The 22,721-nt window shown below is 34.4% G+C and overlaps 1 protein-coding gene across 1 annotated transcript; it reads right to left on the bottom strand.

Annotated features, from left to right (window-relative positions):
• Window positions 1-2,436: 2,436 nt before the first annotated feature.
• LOC117336518 (transmembrane 7 superfamily member 3-like) lies at window positions 2,437-21,771 on the bottom strand. The gene is given in 11 exon segments (XM_033897130.1): window positions 2,437-8,611; window positions 8,997-9,159; window positions 11,808-11,905; window positions 12,829-12,981; window positions 14,685-14,765; window positions 15,128-15,211; window positions 15,513-15,702; window positions 17,885-18,168; window positions 19,777-19,951; window positions 19,953-20,074; window positions 21,570-21,771. Coding segments are annotated over 11 exon segments (1,686 nt in total). The 5' UTR covers window positions 21,658-21,771; the 3' UTR covers window positions 2,437-8,363.
• Window positions 21,772-22,721: the final 950 nt, after the last annotated feature.

Genomic DNA, 22,721 nt, shown 5'->3' with positions numbered 1-22,721 from the left:
TTTTGTCAGTAGTCTTTGTTGTTTATTAACTACTGACAAAGCAGTCTTGGTTGTTAATTAGCTACTGACAAAGCAGTCTTTGTTGTTTATTAGCTACTGACAAAGCAGTCTTTGTTTATTAGCTACTAACAAAGTAGTCTTTGTTGTTTATTAGCTACTGACAAAGCAGTCTTGTTTGTTAATTGGCTACTGACAAAACAGTCTTGGTTGTTTATAAGCTACTGACAAAACAGTCTTTGTTGTTTATTAGCTACTAACAAAGCAGTCTTTGTTGTTTATTAGCTACTGACAAAGTAGTCTTTGTTGTTAATTGGCTACTGACAAAGTAGTCTTTTTGTCAGTAGTCTTGGTTGTTAATTAGCTACTGACAAAGTAGTCTTTGTTGTTAATTGGCTACTGACAAAGCAGTCTTTTTGTCAGTAGTCTTTGTTGTTAATTGGCTACTGACAAAGCAGTCTTTTTGTCAGTAGTCTTTGTTGTTAGTTGGCTACTGACAAAGCAGTCTTGGTTGTTAATTAGCTACTGACAAAACAGTCTTGGTTGTTAATTAGCTACTGACAAAACAGTCTTGGTTGTTAATTAGCTACTGACAAAGTAGTCTTGGTTGTTAATTGGCTACTGACAAAGCAGTCTTTGTTGTGTATTAGCTACTGACAAAGCAGTCTTGGTTGTTAATTAGCTACTGACAAAGTAGTCTTTGTTGTTAATTGGCTACTGACAAAGCAGTCTTTTTGTCAGTAGTCTTTGTTGTTAATTGGCTACTGACAAAGCAGTCTTTTTGTCAGTAGTCTTTGTTGTTAATTGGCTACTGACAAAGCAGTCTTGGTTGTTAATTAGCTACTGACAAAGCAGTCTTTGTTGTTTATTAGCTACTGAAAAAGTAGTCTTTGTTGTTAATTGGCTACTGACAAAGCAGTCTTTTTGTCAGTAGTCTTTGTTGTTAATTGGCTACTGACAAAGTAGTCTTGGTTGTTTATTAGCTACTGACAAAGCAGTCTTTGTTGTTTATTAGCTACTGACAAAGTAGTCTTTGTTGTTTATTAGCTACTGACAAAGCAGTCTTTGTTGTTTATTAGCTACTGACAAAGTAGTCTTTGTTGTTTATTGGCTACTGACAAAGCAGTCTTTGTTGTTTATTAGCTACTGACAAAGCAGTCTTTGTTTATTAGCTACTGACAAAGCAGTCTTTGTTGTTTATTAGCTACTGACAAAACAGTCTTTGTTGTTTATTAGCTACTAACAAAGCAGTCTTTGTTGTTTATTAGCTACTGACAAAGTAGTCTTTGTTGTTAATTGGCTACTGACAAAGTAGTCTTTTTGTCAGTAGTCTTGGTTGTTAATTAGCTACTGACAAAGTAGTCTTTGTTGTTAATTGGCTACTGACAAAGCAGTCTTTTTGTCAGTAGTCTTTGTTGTTAATTGGCTACTGACAAAGCAGTCTTTTTGTCAGTAGTCTTTGTTGTTAGTTGGCTACTGACAAAGCAGTCTTGGTTGTTAATTAGCTACTGACAAAACAGTCTTGGTTGTTAATTAGCTACTGACAAAACAGTCTTGGTTGTTAATTAGCTACTGACAAAGTAGTCTTGGTTGTTAATTGGCTACTGACAAAGCAGTCTTTGTTGTGTATTAGCTACTGACAAAGCAGTCTTGGTTGTTAATTAGCTACTGACAAAGTAGTCTTTGTTGTTAATTGGCTACTGACAAAGCAGTCTTTTTGTCAGTAGTCTTTGTTGTTAATTGGCTACTGACAAAGTAGTCTTTGTTGTTAATTGGCTACTGACAAAGCAGTCTTTTTGTCAGTAGTCTTTGTTGTTAATTGGCTACTGACAAAGCAGTCTTGGTTGTTAATTAGCTACTGACAAAGCAGTCTTTGTTGTTTATTAGCTACTGAAAAAGTAGTCTTTGTTGTTAATTGGCTACTGACAAAGCAGTCTTTTTGTCAGTAGTCTTTGTTGTTAATTGGCTACTGACAAAGTAGTCTTGGTTGTTAATTAGCTACTGACAAAGCAGTCTTTGTTGTTTATTAGCTACTGACAAAGCAGTCTTTGTTGTTTATTAGCTACTGACAAAGTAGTCTTTGTTGTTTATTAGCTACTGACAAAGCAGTCTTTGTTGTTTATTAGCTACTGACAAAGTAGTCTTTGTTGTTTATTGGCTACTGACAAAGCAGTCTTTGTTGTTTATTAGCTACTGACAAAGCAGTCTTTGTTGTTTATTAGCTACTGACAAAGCAGTCTTTGTTGTTTATTAGCTACTGACAAAGCAGTCTTGCATGTTAATTAACTACTGACAAAGTAGTCTTGGTTGTTAATTAGCTACTGACAAAGCAGTCTTTGTTGTTTATTAGCTACTGACAAAGCAGTCTTTGTTGTTTATTAGCTACTGACAAATCATTCATGTTTGTTTTTTAACTGAAGACAAAGAAAAAGTCGTAAAAATAGAAATCAATTACAAATTTTTATCATGTCAAATTAATAATTATGCATAATGATACGGAAAATAAATTATCAAAATTTTCTAGTCACTGTATAAGCAAGCTAAATATCAAACCAATTTTAGCAGCCATACATTTTGCTGTATATAGGTGTTAAGTGGAGACATGCATCTTTAATCTAGACACTGACAAATTGCTGCACTTAATTACTCTTCACATAAACAAAAAGTCACTTCAGATTGAATTTCAACTTTGCACCAATTAACTTCAATCTTTAATATATTACTTAAAATCTGTAAATGGAACAGTCACAATGTTTCTCTGTGTGAGAATTTAGACCTAACATCTGATGTAAGGACTAATGATCAACACAATAATATACAGTATTATAGTAATCCATTCCAAAATGTTTATATGTACAAATATAAAAATACTGTCAATAAAAATATCTCAATTTAGGATGGGGGGGGGGGGGAGACCCATTCAGTACATTTAGTTCTGGTGAATCACAATGCACATCTCCTCGTCAATACCCAGTTTTGATCATGGACCAATGGATTTTAGGCATCATAACTGCATCTGATACATCAAAATAATCTTTTCTAGTATGAAAAATATAGCTATCACATATTTTCTTAATTAAAATTGGCATATAGACCTCTGTCAATGAATCAGCTGACCACTCAATAAATGACCATCTGACAAGCTGACTGTCTACCAAATTGACCTTAACAGATATAAAAAAAAACTGAGGAGACGACTCCTACAAAATGTCACATCGTACATGTGTAGAGGAACTGGACTAGGCCAAACACTAGTAGCCAGGAGTTTTTAGCTCAGATGTTTAGTATCTGTTTAGAGGCCAGAGGTTACAGGTTTAAGTCATGGACTGGATGCATTTTCCCTCCCAATGTTACTTTTGATGCCCAAAAGAAATACCCAAGGAGGAGGTCATCGAGATGGAAGACTGTTGGGAGGAGTATATATAGGGAAGGACTAGGCTAAATGCCAGTGGTTTGGTTTGGTTTATTTCATTTAACGTCCTATTAATTATCAGGGTCATTTAAGGACATGCCTGGTTTTGGAGGTGGAGGAAAACAGGAGTACCAAGTATCAAACCTTCATCCTAATCCTGTAGATAATATCAAACCTTCCTCCTAATCCTGTAGATAATATCAAACCTTCATCCTAATCCTGTAGATAATATCAAACCTCTGTCCTAATTCTGTAGATAAAATCAAACCTCTGTCCTAATCCTGTAGATGATACCAAACATCTGTCCTAATCCTGTAGATGATACCAAACATCTGTCCTAATCCTGTAGATAATACCAAACCTCTGTCCTAATCCTGTAGATAATATCAAACATCTGTTCTAATCCTGTAGATGATACCAAACCTTCGTCCTAATCCTGTAGATAATATCAAACCTCTGTCCTTATCCTGTAGATAAAACCAAACCTCTATCCTAATCCTGTTGATAATATCAAACATCTGTCCTAATCCTGTAGATGATACCAAACCTTCCTCCTAATCCTGCAGATAATACTAACCTCCGTCCTAATCCTGTAGATGATACCAAACCTCTGTCCTTATCCTGTACATGATACCAAACCTCTGTCCTAATCCTGTAGATAAAACCAAACCTCTGTCCTAATCCTGTAGATGATACCTAACCTCTGTCCTTATCCTGTAGATAATACCAAACCTTCGTCCTAATCCTGTAGATAATAGCAAACCTCCATCCTTATCCTGTAGATGATACCAAACCTTCCTCCTAATCCTGCAGATAATACTAACCTCCGTCCTAATCCTGTAGATGATACCAAACCTCTGTCCTTATCCTGTACATGATACCAAACCTCTGTCCTAATCCTGTAGATAAAACCAAACCTCTGTCCTAATCCTGTAGATGATACCTAACCTCTGTCCTTATCCTGTAGATAATATCAAACATCTGTCCTAATCCTGTAGATGATACCAAACATCTGTCCTAATCCTGTAGATAATACCAAACCTCTGTCCTAATCCTGTAGATAATATCAAACATCTGTTCTAATCCTGTAGATGATACCAAACCTTCGTCCTAATCCTGTAGATAATATCAAACCTCTGTCCTTATCCTGTAGATAAAACCAAACCTCTATCCTAATCCTGTAGATGATACCAAACCTCTGTCCTAATCCTGTAGATAAAACCAAACCTCTGTCCTAATCCTGTAGATGATACCTAACATCTGTCCTAATCCTGTAGATGATACCAAACATCTGTCCTAATCCTGTAGATAATACCAAACCTCTGTCCTAATCCTGTAGATAATATCAAACATCTGTTCTAATCCTGTAGATGATACCAAACCTTCGTCCTAATCCTGTAGATAATATCAAACCTCTGTCCTTATCCTGTAGATAAAACCAAACCTCTATCCTAATCCTGTAGATAATATCAAACATCTGTCCTAATCCTGTAGATGATACCAAACCTTCCTCCTAATCCTGCAGATAATACTAACCTCCGTCCTAATCCTGTAGATGATACCAAACCTCTGTCCTTATCCTGTACATGATACCAAACCTCTGTCCTAATCCTGTAGATAAAACCAAACCTCTGTCCTAATCCTGTAGATGATACCTAACCTCTGTCCTTATCCTGTAGATAATACCAAACCTTCGTCCTAATCCTGTAGATAATAGCAAACCTCCATCCTTATCCTGTAGATAATACCAAACCTTTGTCCTAATCCTGTAGATAATACCAAACATCTGTCCTAATCCTGTAGATAATATCAAACCTTTGTCCTTATTCTACAGATAATACTATACCTTTGGCAAGGTAGCGCTGAAATTGTTTGATCATCTGTTAAGAATTAGGAGGTTCCTGGTTCAAATTCTAGTCTAGTCATTGTATTTTTCCTCTCATGTTACCCAATAATAATGACTAGGTGGGTTAGCAAGGAACAACTCAGTATTAATCTAATATATGGAGAGTATGGGTTAGCAAGGAACAACTCAGTATTAATCTAATATATGGAGAGTATATGTAAAACTGAAGCCCTTATCTGGTGAAAAATATCAACTTAGCAGGTATACAACAAATTTTAGACAAGGAAATACACATTTTATAATTACAAATCAACATGTCTTGCATAGGTATTACATTAAGGCTTTACGACAACTAGACGTAACACTTCTGACCCTGTATCATATAATCAGTTACACATATACCGTATGTAGGTACTAGATAGATATTTCTCACATACTTCACTTGGTGATCCCATTTTTGCAAGGGAAGATATTACTCTATCTTGCACGGAGAATTGAAAGACAACTGGCACATATGCTATAATGCTACTCATAGTAGGGTCACAGTTGAGCCATATCATCATTTCATGTCTAGTAACCATGGTGAAAATGGATAGTGGCATCATTTCATGTCAAATAACCATGGTGAAAATGGATAGTGGCATCATTTCATGTCAAATAACCATGGTGAAAATGGATAGTGGCATCATTTCATGTCAAATAACCATGGTGAAAATGGATAGTGGCATCATTTCATGTCTAGTAACCATGGTGAAAATGGATTGTGGCATTATTTCATGTCTAGTAACCATGGTGAAAATGGATAGTGGCATTATTTCAACACATGTTTTATGGACTGATGATAGTTCAGGACTACAACTTCCAATGTTTTATTTGTAAGGATGTGAGACAAAGAGTCACACATGGATTTATTCTGTGGACCATAGAATGTGACATGAAACAATAACGTGACATCATGTCAACAATTCAATTACCAGAGGTATTATGTCATTGGTGACAGCAGTCTTTTTCCTAACCCCGTTAAAGTTCCCTAGTACCAAAAATGGAGATTCCTCTGTGAAGTATGGGAGAAGAGAATATCTTAATTGACTCTCTTATAAGAGTTTGTAGAATTCTATTATGTTATCTAATGAAACACAATAAAATAACATAGAGTATTTATTTTCTGGTTAATAAGGACATTATTTTGCTATGTTGAGGTGAATTTTGGATACACAATGTAAGGTTTGTGCTCAACCAGGATACAACAGGTAAATTCTCAAATTCACACCCAACAAGTATGTGTATATAATGAATAAATAATAAATATAAGGCCAAAACAAAATAATTACTTGGTTCACATGCTTTGAAGTAATTCTCATTTCATATCATTTTCCGGGTAAAGTAGAAGTTTAAAAACAATATCCATCATCATTCTTTGGGAGAAAAATATGTAAAAAAAACAACATCACCAACAAACCTTTCTCCTGTGATAGCCATTATGTTTAACCATAAAATCAGAGCACATGTTCATTGAAGTGTAACAAAGACAAAAGAACCATGATAAATCACAACCCCCCTCCCCAACTTTTAAGCAATTGATATGAAAATAAACAATGAATGGTTTGAAAAAATGAAAAAACAAAAAAAAATATGCTCTCAACTTTTTTCACAATTAAAATGATGAAAAAAAATCAACTTCTTCCCTCATCTCTTTTTAGAACAAAATGGCCTAGAACCAAGTAATTTATTTTATTCAACCAAATCTCATGCACAGGACTTTGTGAAAAAATACTGCTTGTCTTGTATTAAATAGAAGTTAAACATTAAAGATAGTTTGGAAACATCATCACTGTTACTAACAAAACACATGTACAGATATTTCAGTGGTGTTCTGTTAAAGACATATAACCTAAAAATATAGGCAGATAAAAATACTCTGTCGAGACATGGAAAGTGTTTTTGTTAATATATATATAAAACAAGCTAAACTTCATAATCCCTTCTAGAATTACATTCATATAATTCCTTTCAAATCTGTTCAGCTAAGTCAACATTTCATAAGTAAAGTATGTAATAAACATCTTAAAATAGAATATGTTGTTTATCCAATGCTGAGAAGTTTTACTGTCAATTAATGGTGTCTTTTCACATTTAATCCATCTTTTATGTTTCACTAACAGACTGACCCTGTAATCTGTAGATGATGTGATTTTACACAATACTTTCCTATACCTTCAGGATATCAATCAGTACGCCTGATCAAACTTTTAGCTTCTGATGCATGAATTTGATTGCAAGTCCACCATTCTTCAAAACAAAACAGTTTGTACATGCATATGCATGACACATTTTCCATATATAGAGTAGAGAACTGTATCGCTAATTCTGTGTAATCGGTCGGTAGCTTCCTGGTTTAAATTGCAATTTTGAAGAACTACAGTTCTGTATTAGTTCTCACATGATATCACCATTAGGGTATATATTCTGTCATTTAACACATTTTGTCAAATTATATATATTAACCAAGAGAGTCTTTAAAGCCACATACTTAGGAAGAAACATATATCAATGTTTACATTTTGAGCTTTTTACAGTTTTCGGACTTTATACATAGCTAACAGATTATCATGAATCAGAAACTGAAAGAAATTTGTATTTATGAAAGTATTTGGGTAATAACAGTCCATACAAGGAAAGTGTGGACCTGCGAAAGCGCAGACAGATTCTGCCAAAAAAATTTACGTTAATAAGATGTCTCACGGACTCCCCCCGTCAAGCTTCCACCCGGGTCATTTTAATGTTAAGAGAGAGTGAATGAGCATCTTGGATTGCCATTAATACATGTGTGCAACTAGAGTTTTAGGTTGTTTGGGAGTATGTGGCTTTAAACTACACATCATGTAGAGATTCATAAATTGGCTAATATTTTATCTGAACAGTTTACAGGAAAACTACACACTGTCCGATGGCACAAATTCTAAATGTTGATTGACCACATTTTTGTTCCAGGAAAATTGTACAAACATTCAGTTCCCATGAGATAATGGAATTAATGCTGACATAGCAAATATTCAGAAATTTTAGAAAAGATTAAACAATGTAAGTTGACATAATTTAATCTTTCAGCTAGCTGGACACTATGGGTGGGGTCATTTCAGTCCTGGCTGTGTTGACCGTTGTTTGGCCAGAAACACCATAAAGTGTGGGATGATCTTTCCCTAGTAATGACTGGCGTTCTTCCTCTATCTCCAAATCTTGTCTTCTGCGATTTCTCCTCGTGGATTCTGGAAAATCGGGTTTGCCTCGTTCTCTTAGTAACTGAAATATTGACCCTCCAATGAATAAAAAAACCCACAGGAATGTCAGTCCCATATCTGGAATGTAAAAACAAAGTACAGGATTCAAAGATTGACTAGCCCATTATAATGGCAAACTTTTAAACAATACAATTATTAGGCTAATTGTTTTATTAATTTGTTTACGATAAAACTGCCTAGATATATGCCTCCTTTTCATTAGGACTTTGTGAAAAAACAAATCTGCGCACCCTCAGCTTTAAACTTTATTTAAAGCTAAAGCTCATGATCATATTTTTGTAACTTTTGAAAAATAACTTACTCCAGTGAATGAAATACCATATACAATAACCACTCATTGTGTAACCTCTATCCATTTTAAAAATCTTATTTTCAAAGCTTTGTAAATATTTTATACACTGACAAAGTGTTTTCCTATGAAGAAATTTCAGTGGATTTTTACCTGCGATAAGATAGGGCCCTGTCACTGTTACAGACAGGTATTCCGAGTCTACAGCATGTCTCACAGAGTTCAGAATGATGTTCTTAAAACCACTGTCCAGGAAAACATCCACAGTGATACAAACCAAGTAGCCACCCAGAAAGGTACAGGACAGAATGCTCAACTGTAAAAATAAAACAGGAGATAGGATACTCAGCTGTAAAAATAAAACAGAAGATAGGATACTCAGCTGTAAAAATAAAACAGAAGATAGGATACTCAGCTGTAAAAATAAAACAGAAGATAGGATACTCAGCTGTAAAAATAAAACAGAAGATAGGATACTCAGCTGTAAAAAATAAAACAGGAGATAGGATACTCAGCTGTAAAAATAAAACAGAAGATAGGATACTCAGCTGTAAAAATAAAACAGAAGATAGGATACTCAGCTGTAAAAATAAAACAGAAGATAGGATCGATACTCAGCTGTAAAAATAAAACAGAAGATAGGATACTCAGCTGTAAAAAATAAAACAGGAGATAGGATACTCAGCTGTAAAAATAAAACAGGAGATAGGATACTCAACTGTAAAAATAAAACAGGAGATAGGATACTCAGCTGTAAAAATAAAACAGAAGATAGGATACTCAGCTGTAAAAATAAAACAGGTGATAGGATACTCAGCTGTAAAACAATCAAATTGTATATTACAAATGTAGTATCGGGACGTTCTATTGATTTTATTATCAGGTACTCAGACTGTTCTTAAAGCAATCTATTTCACCTCACTTTTGTGATAAATGCTCTCCGGATATGGCTTGGTTGTATTGTCGGGTATCAATAATTAAAAAAAAAAATCAAATAGTTGGTGTTATTAAAACTGACAAATTATGTACAAAAGACTTGAACAGCAGTGAGTCGGCCTATTTTGAGATTTGGAATAAATAATTCAAAATATTTATGTTGAAAACTTTATGGTTTCATATCTGTATACAATGAGAGGATCATTGGAAACCCACAAGACAAGACTGCTCATTTGTGTCAAACACACAAATGATAGAAAAGAGTTTTGTGAGTTTCCAACGATGACAATGATAAGAGACTTGAAATCCAACATATATATCACTTGAAGAAACAAGTCTATTGAATTTCCAATCTACATAAAATGGAACATGATTTTGGGCTGCAGACCTTCCTAAAACAATAAAGTATGAAATTGAACAGGACTTTGGGATTCAGACTTATACTGTACATACATGTACATCAATACAGTATAGGGTTTCAGGCCTACATACAACGATACAGTATAGAGTTTCAGACCTAGATACATGTACATCAATACAGTATAGGGTTTCAGGCCTACATACAATGATACAGTATAGAGTTTCAGACCTAGATACATGTACAGTGGGCCCGCGATAATCCGGACGCCGATAGTCCGGAAAACTCACAGTCCGGACGGAAATGCACGGGAACGGATTTCCGTAACGTTATTTGTACTCACCAGTCCGGAAATTCGGATTCCGATTCCGGAAGCCCATTTTGGGAACGGAACGTACTTTTCATTAGTAAATTTTCCTCAATAATCCGGACGATTTTTTCACCACGAGGAGAAAAAAATGTCGGGGCAAGTCACCCGTGTCGACAGTTGTACAGACTATCGCTTGACACTGTGCGTAGTCATAGCGACCGCTGCCAGGTCATAGCCCCGGGTGTTTACCTGTGTTACAATGTGTAGCTTTTGTTTTTATAACGGTACATTGCTTTTTCTCTACGACCTAAATGTTAGGGTATTAAAGGATTTTATAGTATAGTCTTGCTTTTATCAACTTGACGTACAATATCTATGATAGTTATTTTACAGACGGCAACTTTTATAGGACCACATATTGCTATTTCTTAGTTAGCAAGAATTTATGCACAAACATACAGTACGTGATACGATAATTAATCAATCTCAAATACATGTAATAAATTTATGATCGGTAATTAACATCATTAACACTTGTATTGGGTAAACACGGATATCGGCTTGTAACACCGTTACGTGAAACGACGACTCATTGAAAGATACATGTTATTAATTACATACACATTTACGTATTAAGCAGTGATCACAAGAACTGGGTTGATTACACACAATAGTCGTCTGATACTTAATTAAGCGTCACATTGTTAAGTGAATACGGGTTTAATAATTATCAGACATCTTGGGTAGTTCTCGCTGGTGTTGCGTACTTTTAAATAGATAGCTTGGGGTTTCTGATACGTAAAAATCATAAAAAAAAACATGGACTGACGGTAAGTTGTAAAATCCGGGTCTTTTATTTAAGGTATTTAACGTTTGTAATTTCTACTTGTTTGTGAACCTCCGGGACGTGACACATGTGTGTTGTTTGTAGGGCACATATGCCCGCTATAAATAAAACAACTTTCACTTTACATGTTCTTTTAAAAACAGTTTATTTTTTACTTTCTACAAAACAAAACAAGAATCATATCAGAAACATAAGTATATTTATTGTTAAAAAGTCTGACAATTAGACGTGTTTATGAAACGTCCCGGATTGTATATAATCAAGGGAGATAACTCTTACACGACCATTTTTTTGACCTGGTAGACGAAATTCGGCAGTCCGGAAAACTCGTAATCCGGACGGTTTGGACTGGGAACGAAGGTGTTCGGATTATCGAGGGTCCACTGTACATCAATACAGTATAGGGTTTCAGGCCTACATACAACGATACAGTATAGAGTTTCAGACCTAGATACATGTACATCAATACAGTATAGGGTTTCAGGCCTACATGCAACAATTCAGTATACTCACTTGTTTGGTGAAGAAGAGTAGAATTACAGGTACAATGAGCACGCCCACAGTGAAAGACATTCCATAGTTAAACTCACGACTCCAAAAGTTCAGATTTCCTGTTGTAAATAGATTTTACGTGTTTTTGTATTATGGATCTTTGTACATAATGATGAGAACACATGTATTGCAAAATGTCTGAAATAGACTCCAACACTTTAAAATAACTGGACAGGATGTTTTAAATTTTATACCAATTTAATTAATTAGAAGCTCACGTTTGAATTTACGACTTGGTACTATCTGTGAATGTACAAAACAAGATGGAGGAATCTCAACCAGAGGAAAAAGATTCTTAAGAGGACAAACAAAAGACTTGGAGAGTCTTCAGCAACATTCCGAACAAATTATACCCTTGTTAATGTAGCTTGTGGCTGTAATGGGAACTTCATCTATTACAGACTACCAGTGAAGCTAACCACTTGACAGGTCATCAAAAGCTTGTATTGTATGATATGATTGTATTTATACCCCCATTATTACAAAATAGTGATGGAGTGTTTCATGTGTCCTTAATCAGAGAAAAGAGGTATAACTCAATTCTGAATAGAGTTCGCTGAAAGAATTCAGAAAGTACAATGGTAAAGTTTAAAAGGAATCAATTCTTTTCAATTTATTTGGTAATGAAATCTAGATTTTCCTTAATTTAGATTTGTTTTCTCCAATTATTATGGTAATGATCGAATTCTAGATTTTCCTTAATTTTAGATTTTTTTTCCACAAACTATTATGGTAATGATTGAAATCTAGATTTTCCTTCATTTTAGAATTTCAATTTATTTGGTAATGAAATCTAGATTTTCCTTAATTTAGATTAATTTTGTTTTCACCAATTATTATGGTAATGATCAAGTTCTAGATTTTCCTTAATTTTAGAATTTCAATGGAATATCGATATGTCATTAACAAGCACTGAGGTTGTGACCTGAAGTATATAACTTGTACAAATCCATATCTACAGATTATCATGAAATGTACTTACCCATTGGACTGAAGAAAATGATACTGGAGATGATGTAACCACATGTGAGACCAGTAAACAACACAGCTATTGTGTGGACTCCATGACACCACCAGAACGCCAGCCATCCTGTTGCCATGACAACCCCGATCACGGCACTCAGCACTAGGACTACTGTGGACATCAGAAAAATATTTTGGTTTCAGTCTGTAAAGCAATGACTTGGTCAGACACTCTATTTTCAGCACCTCTTAGCAAGCCTTAATATTTAGTTTTACACTGTGAAGCTATGATCTACATTAATTACTTGTAGTTACATGTACTATCCAAGAGAAAGCCTATAAAGAACTTAACTTTGCAAACAAAAACATACGTCTCCCCTTCCCTTACTAGGCATTGATTTTTTTCACACTAACAAAGTTCACCTTTGACCTTTTGGCCTGGACAAGGTTTAGATTTATTTTGTTTAATGTCCTATTAACAGCAAGGGCCATCTAAGTACGTGCCAGCTAGGTTTTTTTAATTAGAGGAAAGCAGGAGTACCCGGAGAAAAACCATCGGCCTACGGTCACAACCAGACAATTGCTCCATATGTGTTTCTAACTCACAACCCAAAATATTTAATATTACAATCAATGACAATACATTACTTCATATTTCCAAGTGGTATCACTGTAAACTATCTATAAGTGGTATAAATAGCTTACCTACAAGTGGTAACATAAATAGCTTACCTACAAGTAGTAACATAAATAGCTTACCTACAGTTAGTAACATAAATACCTTACCCACAGGTAGTAACATAAATAGCTTACCTGCAGTTAGTAACTTAAATAGTAAACCTTCATTTAGTAACAAAATTGTGAACCTGCAATGTGTAACATAAATTAGATTACCCACAGGTAGTAATATAATTAGTTTACTTCATGTAGTTTCATAAATAACTTACCTACAAATAGTAACATTAATAGCTTACCTTATATATGTATACCAGTGGTAATATAAATAAACTTACCTACAGGTAGTAACATAAATACCTTACCTACGGGTAGTAACATAAATACCTTACCTACAGGTAGTAACATAAATACCTTACCAACAGGTAGTAACATAAATACCTTACCTACAGGTAGTTACATAAATACCTTACCTACAGGTAGTTACATAAATACCTTACCTACAGGTAATAACATAAATACCTTACCTACGAGTAGTAACATAAATACCTTACCTACAGGTAGTAACATAAATAGCTTACCTACAGGTAGTTACATAAATACTTACCTACAAGTAGTTACATAAATACCTTACCTACAGGTAGTAACATAAATACCTTACCTACAGGTAGTTACATAAATACCTTACCTACAGGTAGTACATAAATACCTTACCTACAGGTAGTAACATAAATACCTTACCTACAGGTAGTAACATAAATACCTTACCTACAGGTAGTAACATAAATACCTTACCTACAGGTAGTAACATAAATACCTTACCTACAGGTAGTAACATAAATACCTTACTTACATGTAGTAACATAAATACCTTACCTACAGGTAGTAACATAAATACCTTACTTACATGTAGTAACATAAATACCTTACCTACAGGTAGTAACATAAATACCTTACCTACAGGTAGTTACATAAATACCTTACCTACAGGTAATAACATAAATACCTTACCTACGGGTAGTAACATAAATAGCTTACCTACAGGTAGTAACATAAATAGCTTACCTACAGGTAGTAACATAAATACCTTACCTACAGGTAGTAACATAAATACCTTACCTACGGGTAGTAACATAAATACCTTACCTACAGGTAGTAACATAAATACCTTACCTACGATTTTTCATATAAACAGCTTACCTACAACAGACTGAGTAGTAAAACGTTCAAACAGAATCACAGATATCAGCCCAAAGCCAAGAAATGCTGCCAGGAAGGTTGCTACAAATAGACAATGATTCAAATGATCATATTCTATAAATGTAATGGAAATGTAACAAAATTTATTGATAAAGCGTAACCTTGTATAATTTAGGTAGTTACAAAGAACATGACAAATGGCAGATCTAGCTCTAAAGAAAGGCCATTGTCTAGATGTTATACAAGTTGTGCGTTAAATGAGGATTCCCCCTATCACTAGTACATGTAGATGATTATCTTTTACAAACGTCATGGGGAATCAAGAGTACATGTAGATGTTTATCTTTTACAAACTTCATAATTAAAGTTTAACAACCTTTTTACAAAACTGACTTTCTTGACCTTAAGTTAATTTTAATGAAATTGTCACAATGTTGTCTTACATGTCCTGAAGAACCTGTGTCCTAGTATAACAAGAAACAGGCCGAGTACTCCTCCAATCACTGCCAAAACCTTCCCTCCAGGACCTGGAATCAAACATGCACACTTTGTCTTATACTTTTGATATCGTAAATTAAAATAATGCATGTACCTTCATCATGAACAAATATTTAAATATTGCAAAGCGAACTAAGTGTGAATCTCTATATTTATGTCAACTATCATGATAAATGCCCTGATTACAGAGGAAACCAATTGAACTCCAGAAAACACTCTAGACAACAGTCTTCACTATACAACATCTATAATGCTTCATAAAATTCATTTTTCAATCATTCAATTTAGTAATAATACAGACTGCCTGTTTTATACTACAGAGGGTAGTACCTGTCATGTGACATCCATCAGTGTTGTCTAGGTCGCAGGCATACGTAACCGAGGGGATATACACCGATCTGGAATCTGTGCCCAACCTGGTATCCGTGACGATGACATTGTATATTGTGCCTCGACCAGTATATGATGAAATCTTTAACCCAGAAAGAGTTGTTGTCTTGTCATCAGTTATGCTGTGTATCTACAACAAAACATTGATTTTAGATTAATTAGTTTGTTGGATTGATTGAATTTTAATCATTTCATTTTAAGATTGTTTGATCAATGAATGATAAGATTTAGGCTAAATACTAAACAAGGATATAGTCATTAAGATCCCCCACCCATGCAAATATTGTATCACATGAAATTAAAGTGGGCAACATGCATAAAACATGAAACACATGACATAGCATTTAGAATAATTACATATATTTGTGTTAAGTCATCAAGTTCCTTGTGAAAAGTAACAGGTCTACAAAGCAAGATTCATCAAAATCCAATCATTCCTTCAAAAGATATCATGCAGAAAGCAATCAGCCAATCAGATTACAGCAGCCTCATTAAATATGTGCAGAATATCCCAAAAATCAAACATGAGCAAGGGATTAAGGTAATACAAGAATTGTAAGCTTAAGTCATAAAAATTTTATGATTCTAACTGTGCATACCAGTATATATTACAGTGTATACCGGTATATATTACAGTGTATACCGGTATATATTACAGTGTATACCGGTATATATTACAGTGTATACCGGTATATATTACAGTGTATACCGGTATATATTACAGTGTATACCGGTATATATTACAGTGTATACCGGTATATATTACAGTGTATACCGGTATATATTACAGTGTATACCGGTATATATTACAGTGTATACCGGTATATATTACAGTGTATACCGGTATATATTACAGTGTATACCGGTATATATTACAGTGTATACCGGTATATATTACAGTGTATACCGGTATATATTACAGTGTATACCGGTATATATTACAGTGTATACTGGTATATATTACAGTGTATACTGGTATATATTACAGTGTATACTGGTATATATTACAGTGTATACTGGTATATATTACAGTGTATACTGGTATATATTACAGTGTATACTGGTATATATTACAGTGTATACCGGTATATATTACAGTGTATACCGTATGTATTACAGTGTATACCGGTATGTATTACAGTGTATACCGGTATGTATTACAGTGTATACCGGTATGTATTACAGTGTATAGGAATATTCATGTATACCGTAAGTATTAAGTGATACCGTATTACAATTATCATTATCACACATATACGTTGGTTTCATTCCGTATGAAATATTTAATGTATACCGTTGTATAAGGTATACCGTATGTATTACAGTGTATACCGTAGTATTAAGTGAATACCGGTACGTTTACAGTGTATACGGTAGGTGAATTACATGTTACGGTATTTTACATGTATACCGTATTATTACATGTTACGGTATATATAATCAGTGTTTACGGTAATATTACAGTGTATGCCAGTATATATTACAGTGTATACCGGTATATATTACAGTGTATACTGGTATATATTACAGTGTATACTGGTATATATTACAGTGTATACTGGTATATATTACAGTGTATACTGGTATATATTACAGTGTATACTGGTATATATTACAGTGTATACCGGTATATATTACAGTGTATACCAGTATACTGATACATATTGCAGTGAGATTTGAATCATTCTCAAATCTTATGATACATACACATATCATATGCACACAATCTTGAGTTTCAATTTCCTATGAAATTTATGAATGTTGTTGAGAGATACTGTATTAGAACATATAAGCAGGCAATACAAGGACAGTTTCCATGTGATATCTAGGTGGGGAAAATAACTTTTTTTTTCATTTATTTATCTCTTTGTAGGGAAAATAATCCAGAGTTTGGTCAAAAGACTGACGATTATGTTTAAAGATCAGTGAGAAGGAACTTTTAAGGTTTCAATTAGCACATCCATCCTCTTTTCCTTAAAAAGGTGGGATGCATTTATTGGGGCAGATACACTTATTTGTTCAAATAGGGTAATATAATTGGTAAAGAGTAGTATAATTGGTATGGAGTAATATAATTGGTACAGAGTAATATAATTGGTACAGAGTAATATAATTGGTAGGGAGTAATATAATTGGTACAGAGTAATATAATTGGTACAGAGTAATATAATTTTTTTATGACAGAAGATCAACCTAATACTGGGAAGGTAGATATGCGCAGGTCACAGGACATGGGTATTAATTAAACCTGTATCAATTAAGGAAAACATTTATATAGAGCATTAGCCGATGTCTGCATCATACCAACACACCTTCTTTCCATTTTGCAGCACGTCGGCCACAGTCATCATTTTCTTTATTCCGTCAAAGTGACTTTTCTGAGAGAAGTCTCCACCAGGGAGGTAGTAAACATGCATGTCGTATTGAAGTGAGCTGGACAGGTGTTCACAATCATCAGGGTCTGGGATCGTGGACCGATTTCTTCCATGGCTTGACCACTGGAATCTTGTCCATGTTTTTGTGGAGTCAAATGTAAGGTGAAAATTTGGATCGTTTGCAAATCTGTACTCCAAGTTGCAACCACCTGGAATAGGGCCTGTAAACATAGCACATCATTACTAGTGTAAGAGGATTATAAGACAAGTCACCGCAAGTCAATACAACATGTACCTTTATGAATAACCTGGTAAGGTTATAGAAATAAAGCATGTCAAATCAGAACTGAACCATACAGCTGTATGGTTGTTGAACATCTCACCAGTGATGTTAGCGCCAAGAGGGGAAATCCTGAAGGGAAATCAAGAAAAATCAAATTCTAATCGTGACAGATTGTTGGGGAAGTGCATTGACTTGATTATTTTTTCTTAAACTTTGTATAGGGGATGATTTTATCCTAAAATTTATATAGGGATGATTTCATCCTAAAATTTGTATAGGATGATTTCATCCTAAAATTTATATAGGGGATGATTTTATCCAAAAATTTATAAAAGGGATGATTTTATCCTAAAATTTATAAAAGGGATGATTTTATCCTAAAATTTATATTGGGGATCATATTATCCTAAACTTTGTATAGGGGATTAACAAAATCTAACAAGGGTGTAAGAGTTTGGCCAGTCAGCACAAGGCTTGACAAGTGGTGGCCAGCCAAACTCTTACACAAGGGTCGAGATATCCTTGTTTGCAGAATAGACCCATGTTTGATTATTTTTCTCACATACTTGCAAGCAAATGCAAGTTTTTATGAAAGTTTTTTCATCGAGCCATCTTCAATCCTTCTTGGAATGTGCATCAAAATTGATGACGTCATTATTTACGACTTGGTTACTCAACATAAAATGATGACGTTACTTTATTGTGAGCAGTGTTATCAGGGGATCATTTTATCCTAAAATTTCTATAGGTGATGAAATGTTACAATAAATATCTGAATATCATGTATATATATTTTAATGAATTTTTAAATGTTTTCTCCTGTTTTAAAACACATCAACTGAAAAGGGTTCATACTCAAGCAGCAGGTCTTGTAATGTGAATGATAATTACTTCTATTACACAAGTGTATGATGATTTAAACAGGTTTACAGACAGCCAGTCTTTGGTCTAAATGCATCATTCTTGATGATTTTTTTTAAAAAGTGTTTCTGTAATGTTATAGCCCAGACAATGTATATCTAATAGGAACATTTCAATAAGTAATTCATCATGTTAATTACTCAGTTGATAACACTGATGTTGTTTTCACTTTCTCTGTCATGTCTGTTTACTGTCAGGTAGAGGTCATTTGTGCAGTTGACATCAAAGGCATTATACAAGTACAAGCATTTAACGAACCATGATTAACTTTCACATTGAAAGCTACGAAACCATCACCACACGACCGCAGCTTAATTGGTTGAAATTGTATAGTTATCAGGGTAGAGTCAAACTTATAAAAGTGCCAAATTTCATTATGGTTGGTGAGCATCATGTCATTTACTGACCCATATGCTGTACACATATGCCTTTAGGTAGCCGGTAAGCGATACACGTTATAGATCTAATTAAAAGTAACAAGACAAACAGGGACTCCATATGGGGTTATCAAGAGAGATCTTCCCAAATTGGGAGATAACCCTATATTCTATCAATGCAATCGGAGCAGGGAGGCTGAAATAGGGAAACCCCTAACTAAGTATGTATACACATTAAAAAAACATACTTTTCCATGTATACCAGATAACAGTAACCAGAGCCTCCACAGTGTGGTTATGATCCGACTTCAGATACCAAAACATATTTGTTTGGCCCTTTGAGAGCACTGTAGTCACGCCCACATCAGTTCCTGTCTCCGAGACATCTGGAGACAGTGACGGGCTCAGGGACAAAGTCAGCAGGGTCCTTATGGGTGTGTATCTGACACACAACATGAGTCGTGCTTTCTGGGATAGAATGGACTGCAAGCTTTACTTGGCTGTTACCCTGTACCAAGATTGGAGAGTTGGTTCCTGGTATCAAATCTAAAAGCAACAGAACTTAACATGATTAAATATATCAAATTGGTACCTAAGATTGACCACATTTTCTGTAAAACTTTTGAAAACAAAGATAGTTTAGATCAGACTGTATCTTCCAAGGATATTTTATTAACCGCAAATGTAATAGGACAGCGTAAAAGGCAGTATCATGAATATGCTTTTAAGTAAATAGAGACGTTAGGAGCTATATAAAATGCAGCTTAATGATTTTCAGCTCATGTTGTCTTTAGACAGTGGTACATTTTGTTTCTCATCATTGAAGCAAGGATGACAGCCACTCTTTTTCGGCATAGCCGTCTAATTTTCTTTTGGCCCCGGATATGACGCGACAGGTGGCGTTCTGGTCAAGATGAAGTATGTGATTGGTCAATGTAGCGGTCAATGCAAAATGCAGATATACAGTTAAAAACGAAACAAAGTTAAAGGGACCTCACGGTAAACCAATATCTATTTTGTATTTTTTATCATATTATTGGGTATATCTTTAAAAAAAATAACCTTCTGAACAATGACCATTCGAATTTGATGATGTATATACATAAAAACATCAATTATTAAAAGGTTATCACTCTGAATATGCAAATGTTGTGACATATACGGAAACAAAAATGGCTTCCAATGTGAATCGACTGCGGTTGAAAACTATAACAGCTTCCGCAATGAAGAGAATAATAGGAAAATGGGTCAAACACAATCCTAGAATTAAACTTGGGAAGCAGTACAATAGATTGTAACAGTTCAAACATGAAAACAGCAGTAATACGGACGCCGCTCGTATTCTGCTTGATTGTTTGATAGTAGGTCATGATAATCTCGGTAATATTTACACAAATACAGTCTGTACCAGTACATCGCTACTGTCACTATACTATATGAACAGTCTTTACACTTATTTACACGATAAATAATATTTACATTTGAACCACTGTGTATAATATCGTTATCCAACTAACCCAGATGGAATATAGATATCGCCTTGTAAACTATCGTGTGTTTGTGTTGCCACGATTTCAAAACAGTCACGTAATGACCTAAAAATAATTTCCGCGCTAAATTAAGAGGGGGATTCCCAACTAAATCGAGTGGTCAAGCTGGACATAGGGATTGACTGTGAACATTGGAACAGCACAGAAACATAACTGGAAAGGAACAAAACGCGTACATTCAGTGAAAATTGCAACGTTTTTACCGTGATGTCCCTTTTAAATTGAATGCAAGCTGAATAAGTGGATGCATCTATTCAAATGACACATTTGCAGTCTTATTATCACCAAAAATGATTCAAACTGATATAATTTTGTTATCCGTGCGGAAACTGCGCATTTATTAATTACATCGTAGTTCGTTAATTTATTTCACCAGTAGTTTTACATTATAACCACCAGCATTAAAACTATGCCGTTTATCTTTTTTAAAGATATTTCTTGATTAAAGTTATTTCTTTAGTATGTAACAGTTTATCTGTTTATGTACCAACCTGTTATGTTTACTTCCTTTTCACAGAGACACTTCGAGACCAAAACAGTCAAAATAAGGATTGTGACAACAGCTTCATCCCGGTCCATCTTAAAGAAAATGATCCGCTTTAGCTGTGCTCCATCATCACAAATCCGAAAATACTCTCTGGACAATGCTATCAGGGATATTCACTAGACTTTTAGATGTTATGTTTTTTTACTTTCGACCGGAAGTAATGTGACTTCAGGGTACGTAACTCTACATTGCATTTTAGTAAAACTAACTACAGCCCGCTTCCGTCCTATCGCCCGGCATAGCCCGGTACCGCCACATATATCGACCGCTCCTATATATTCAACAAACTGTATTTTATCAATAGACATTAACTGTTAATACTGTAGCCAAAATGGCAGAGAAAACCGACAGAGTTAGTTAGCGATATCGCTACACCACTTAATCTTGTTATTTAACTGTCCGCAGTGGCGAAAGAAGTTGAAAAAAGTAAGGGGACAATAAATTTCCATCTTTTTTCCAAATTGAAATCTTACTCATGTATATGTCACGCATGTGTGTTACAATGGTTTTATTTCTTTATTCATTGTATGATGTGTGGTGGACAAAACATGCAATCCTGCCTTCTTTATTTCGGGAGTGATGTTTTTTTGGTTTTTTTGTTGTTCTTTTTTTTTTCTTTTTTTCCCCCCTTTTTCTTTTTCTTTTTTTTTCCCCAGCTGTTATATCTAGAGAAATGAAAATATCAATTTGCAGAGCAATTGTGATGCGTGTGAAGGAAAGAGACGCCGTAGTAGTTTTTTTTATGATGTTTTATGATTAAACATGTTTTAACGCATATTGAGTGCTAAGTAATATGAAAATGATGATAATGTAATGGATATATCTAGCATGCAAAATTTCACGAAAAAAATTCAACGTGATTCAAAGAAAAGAGAAGTGAAAATACAATAATAATAGCAAAATGCAACACAAATTACAAATATTAAGTTGTATAATTATCTGCCTCTGCAACCCTTTCCAACTCTGGAAAAAAATGGATGAACATGTTGCAGTTAAATAATTACAATAAACGATACTGGTAACTTTGTTGCATTTTATAAGGCCTTTTTTCATATTTCTGAATTTACCTTTATATTTACTTAAAAATGATTATTTT

The sequence above is a fragment of the Pecten maximus genome, chromosome 10 (assembly GCF_902652985.1).
Source record: "Pecten maximus chromosome 10, xPecMax1.1, whole genome shotgun sequence".
NCBI lineage: Eukaryota > Metazoa > Mollusca > Bivalvia > Pectinida > Pectinidae > Pecten > Pecten maximus.
This window is presented reverse-complemented; position numbering and strand designations above follow the sequence as displayed.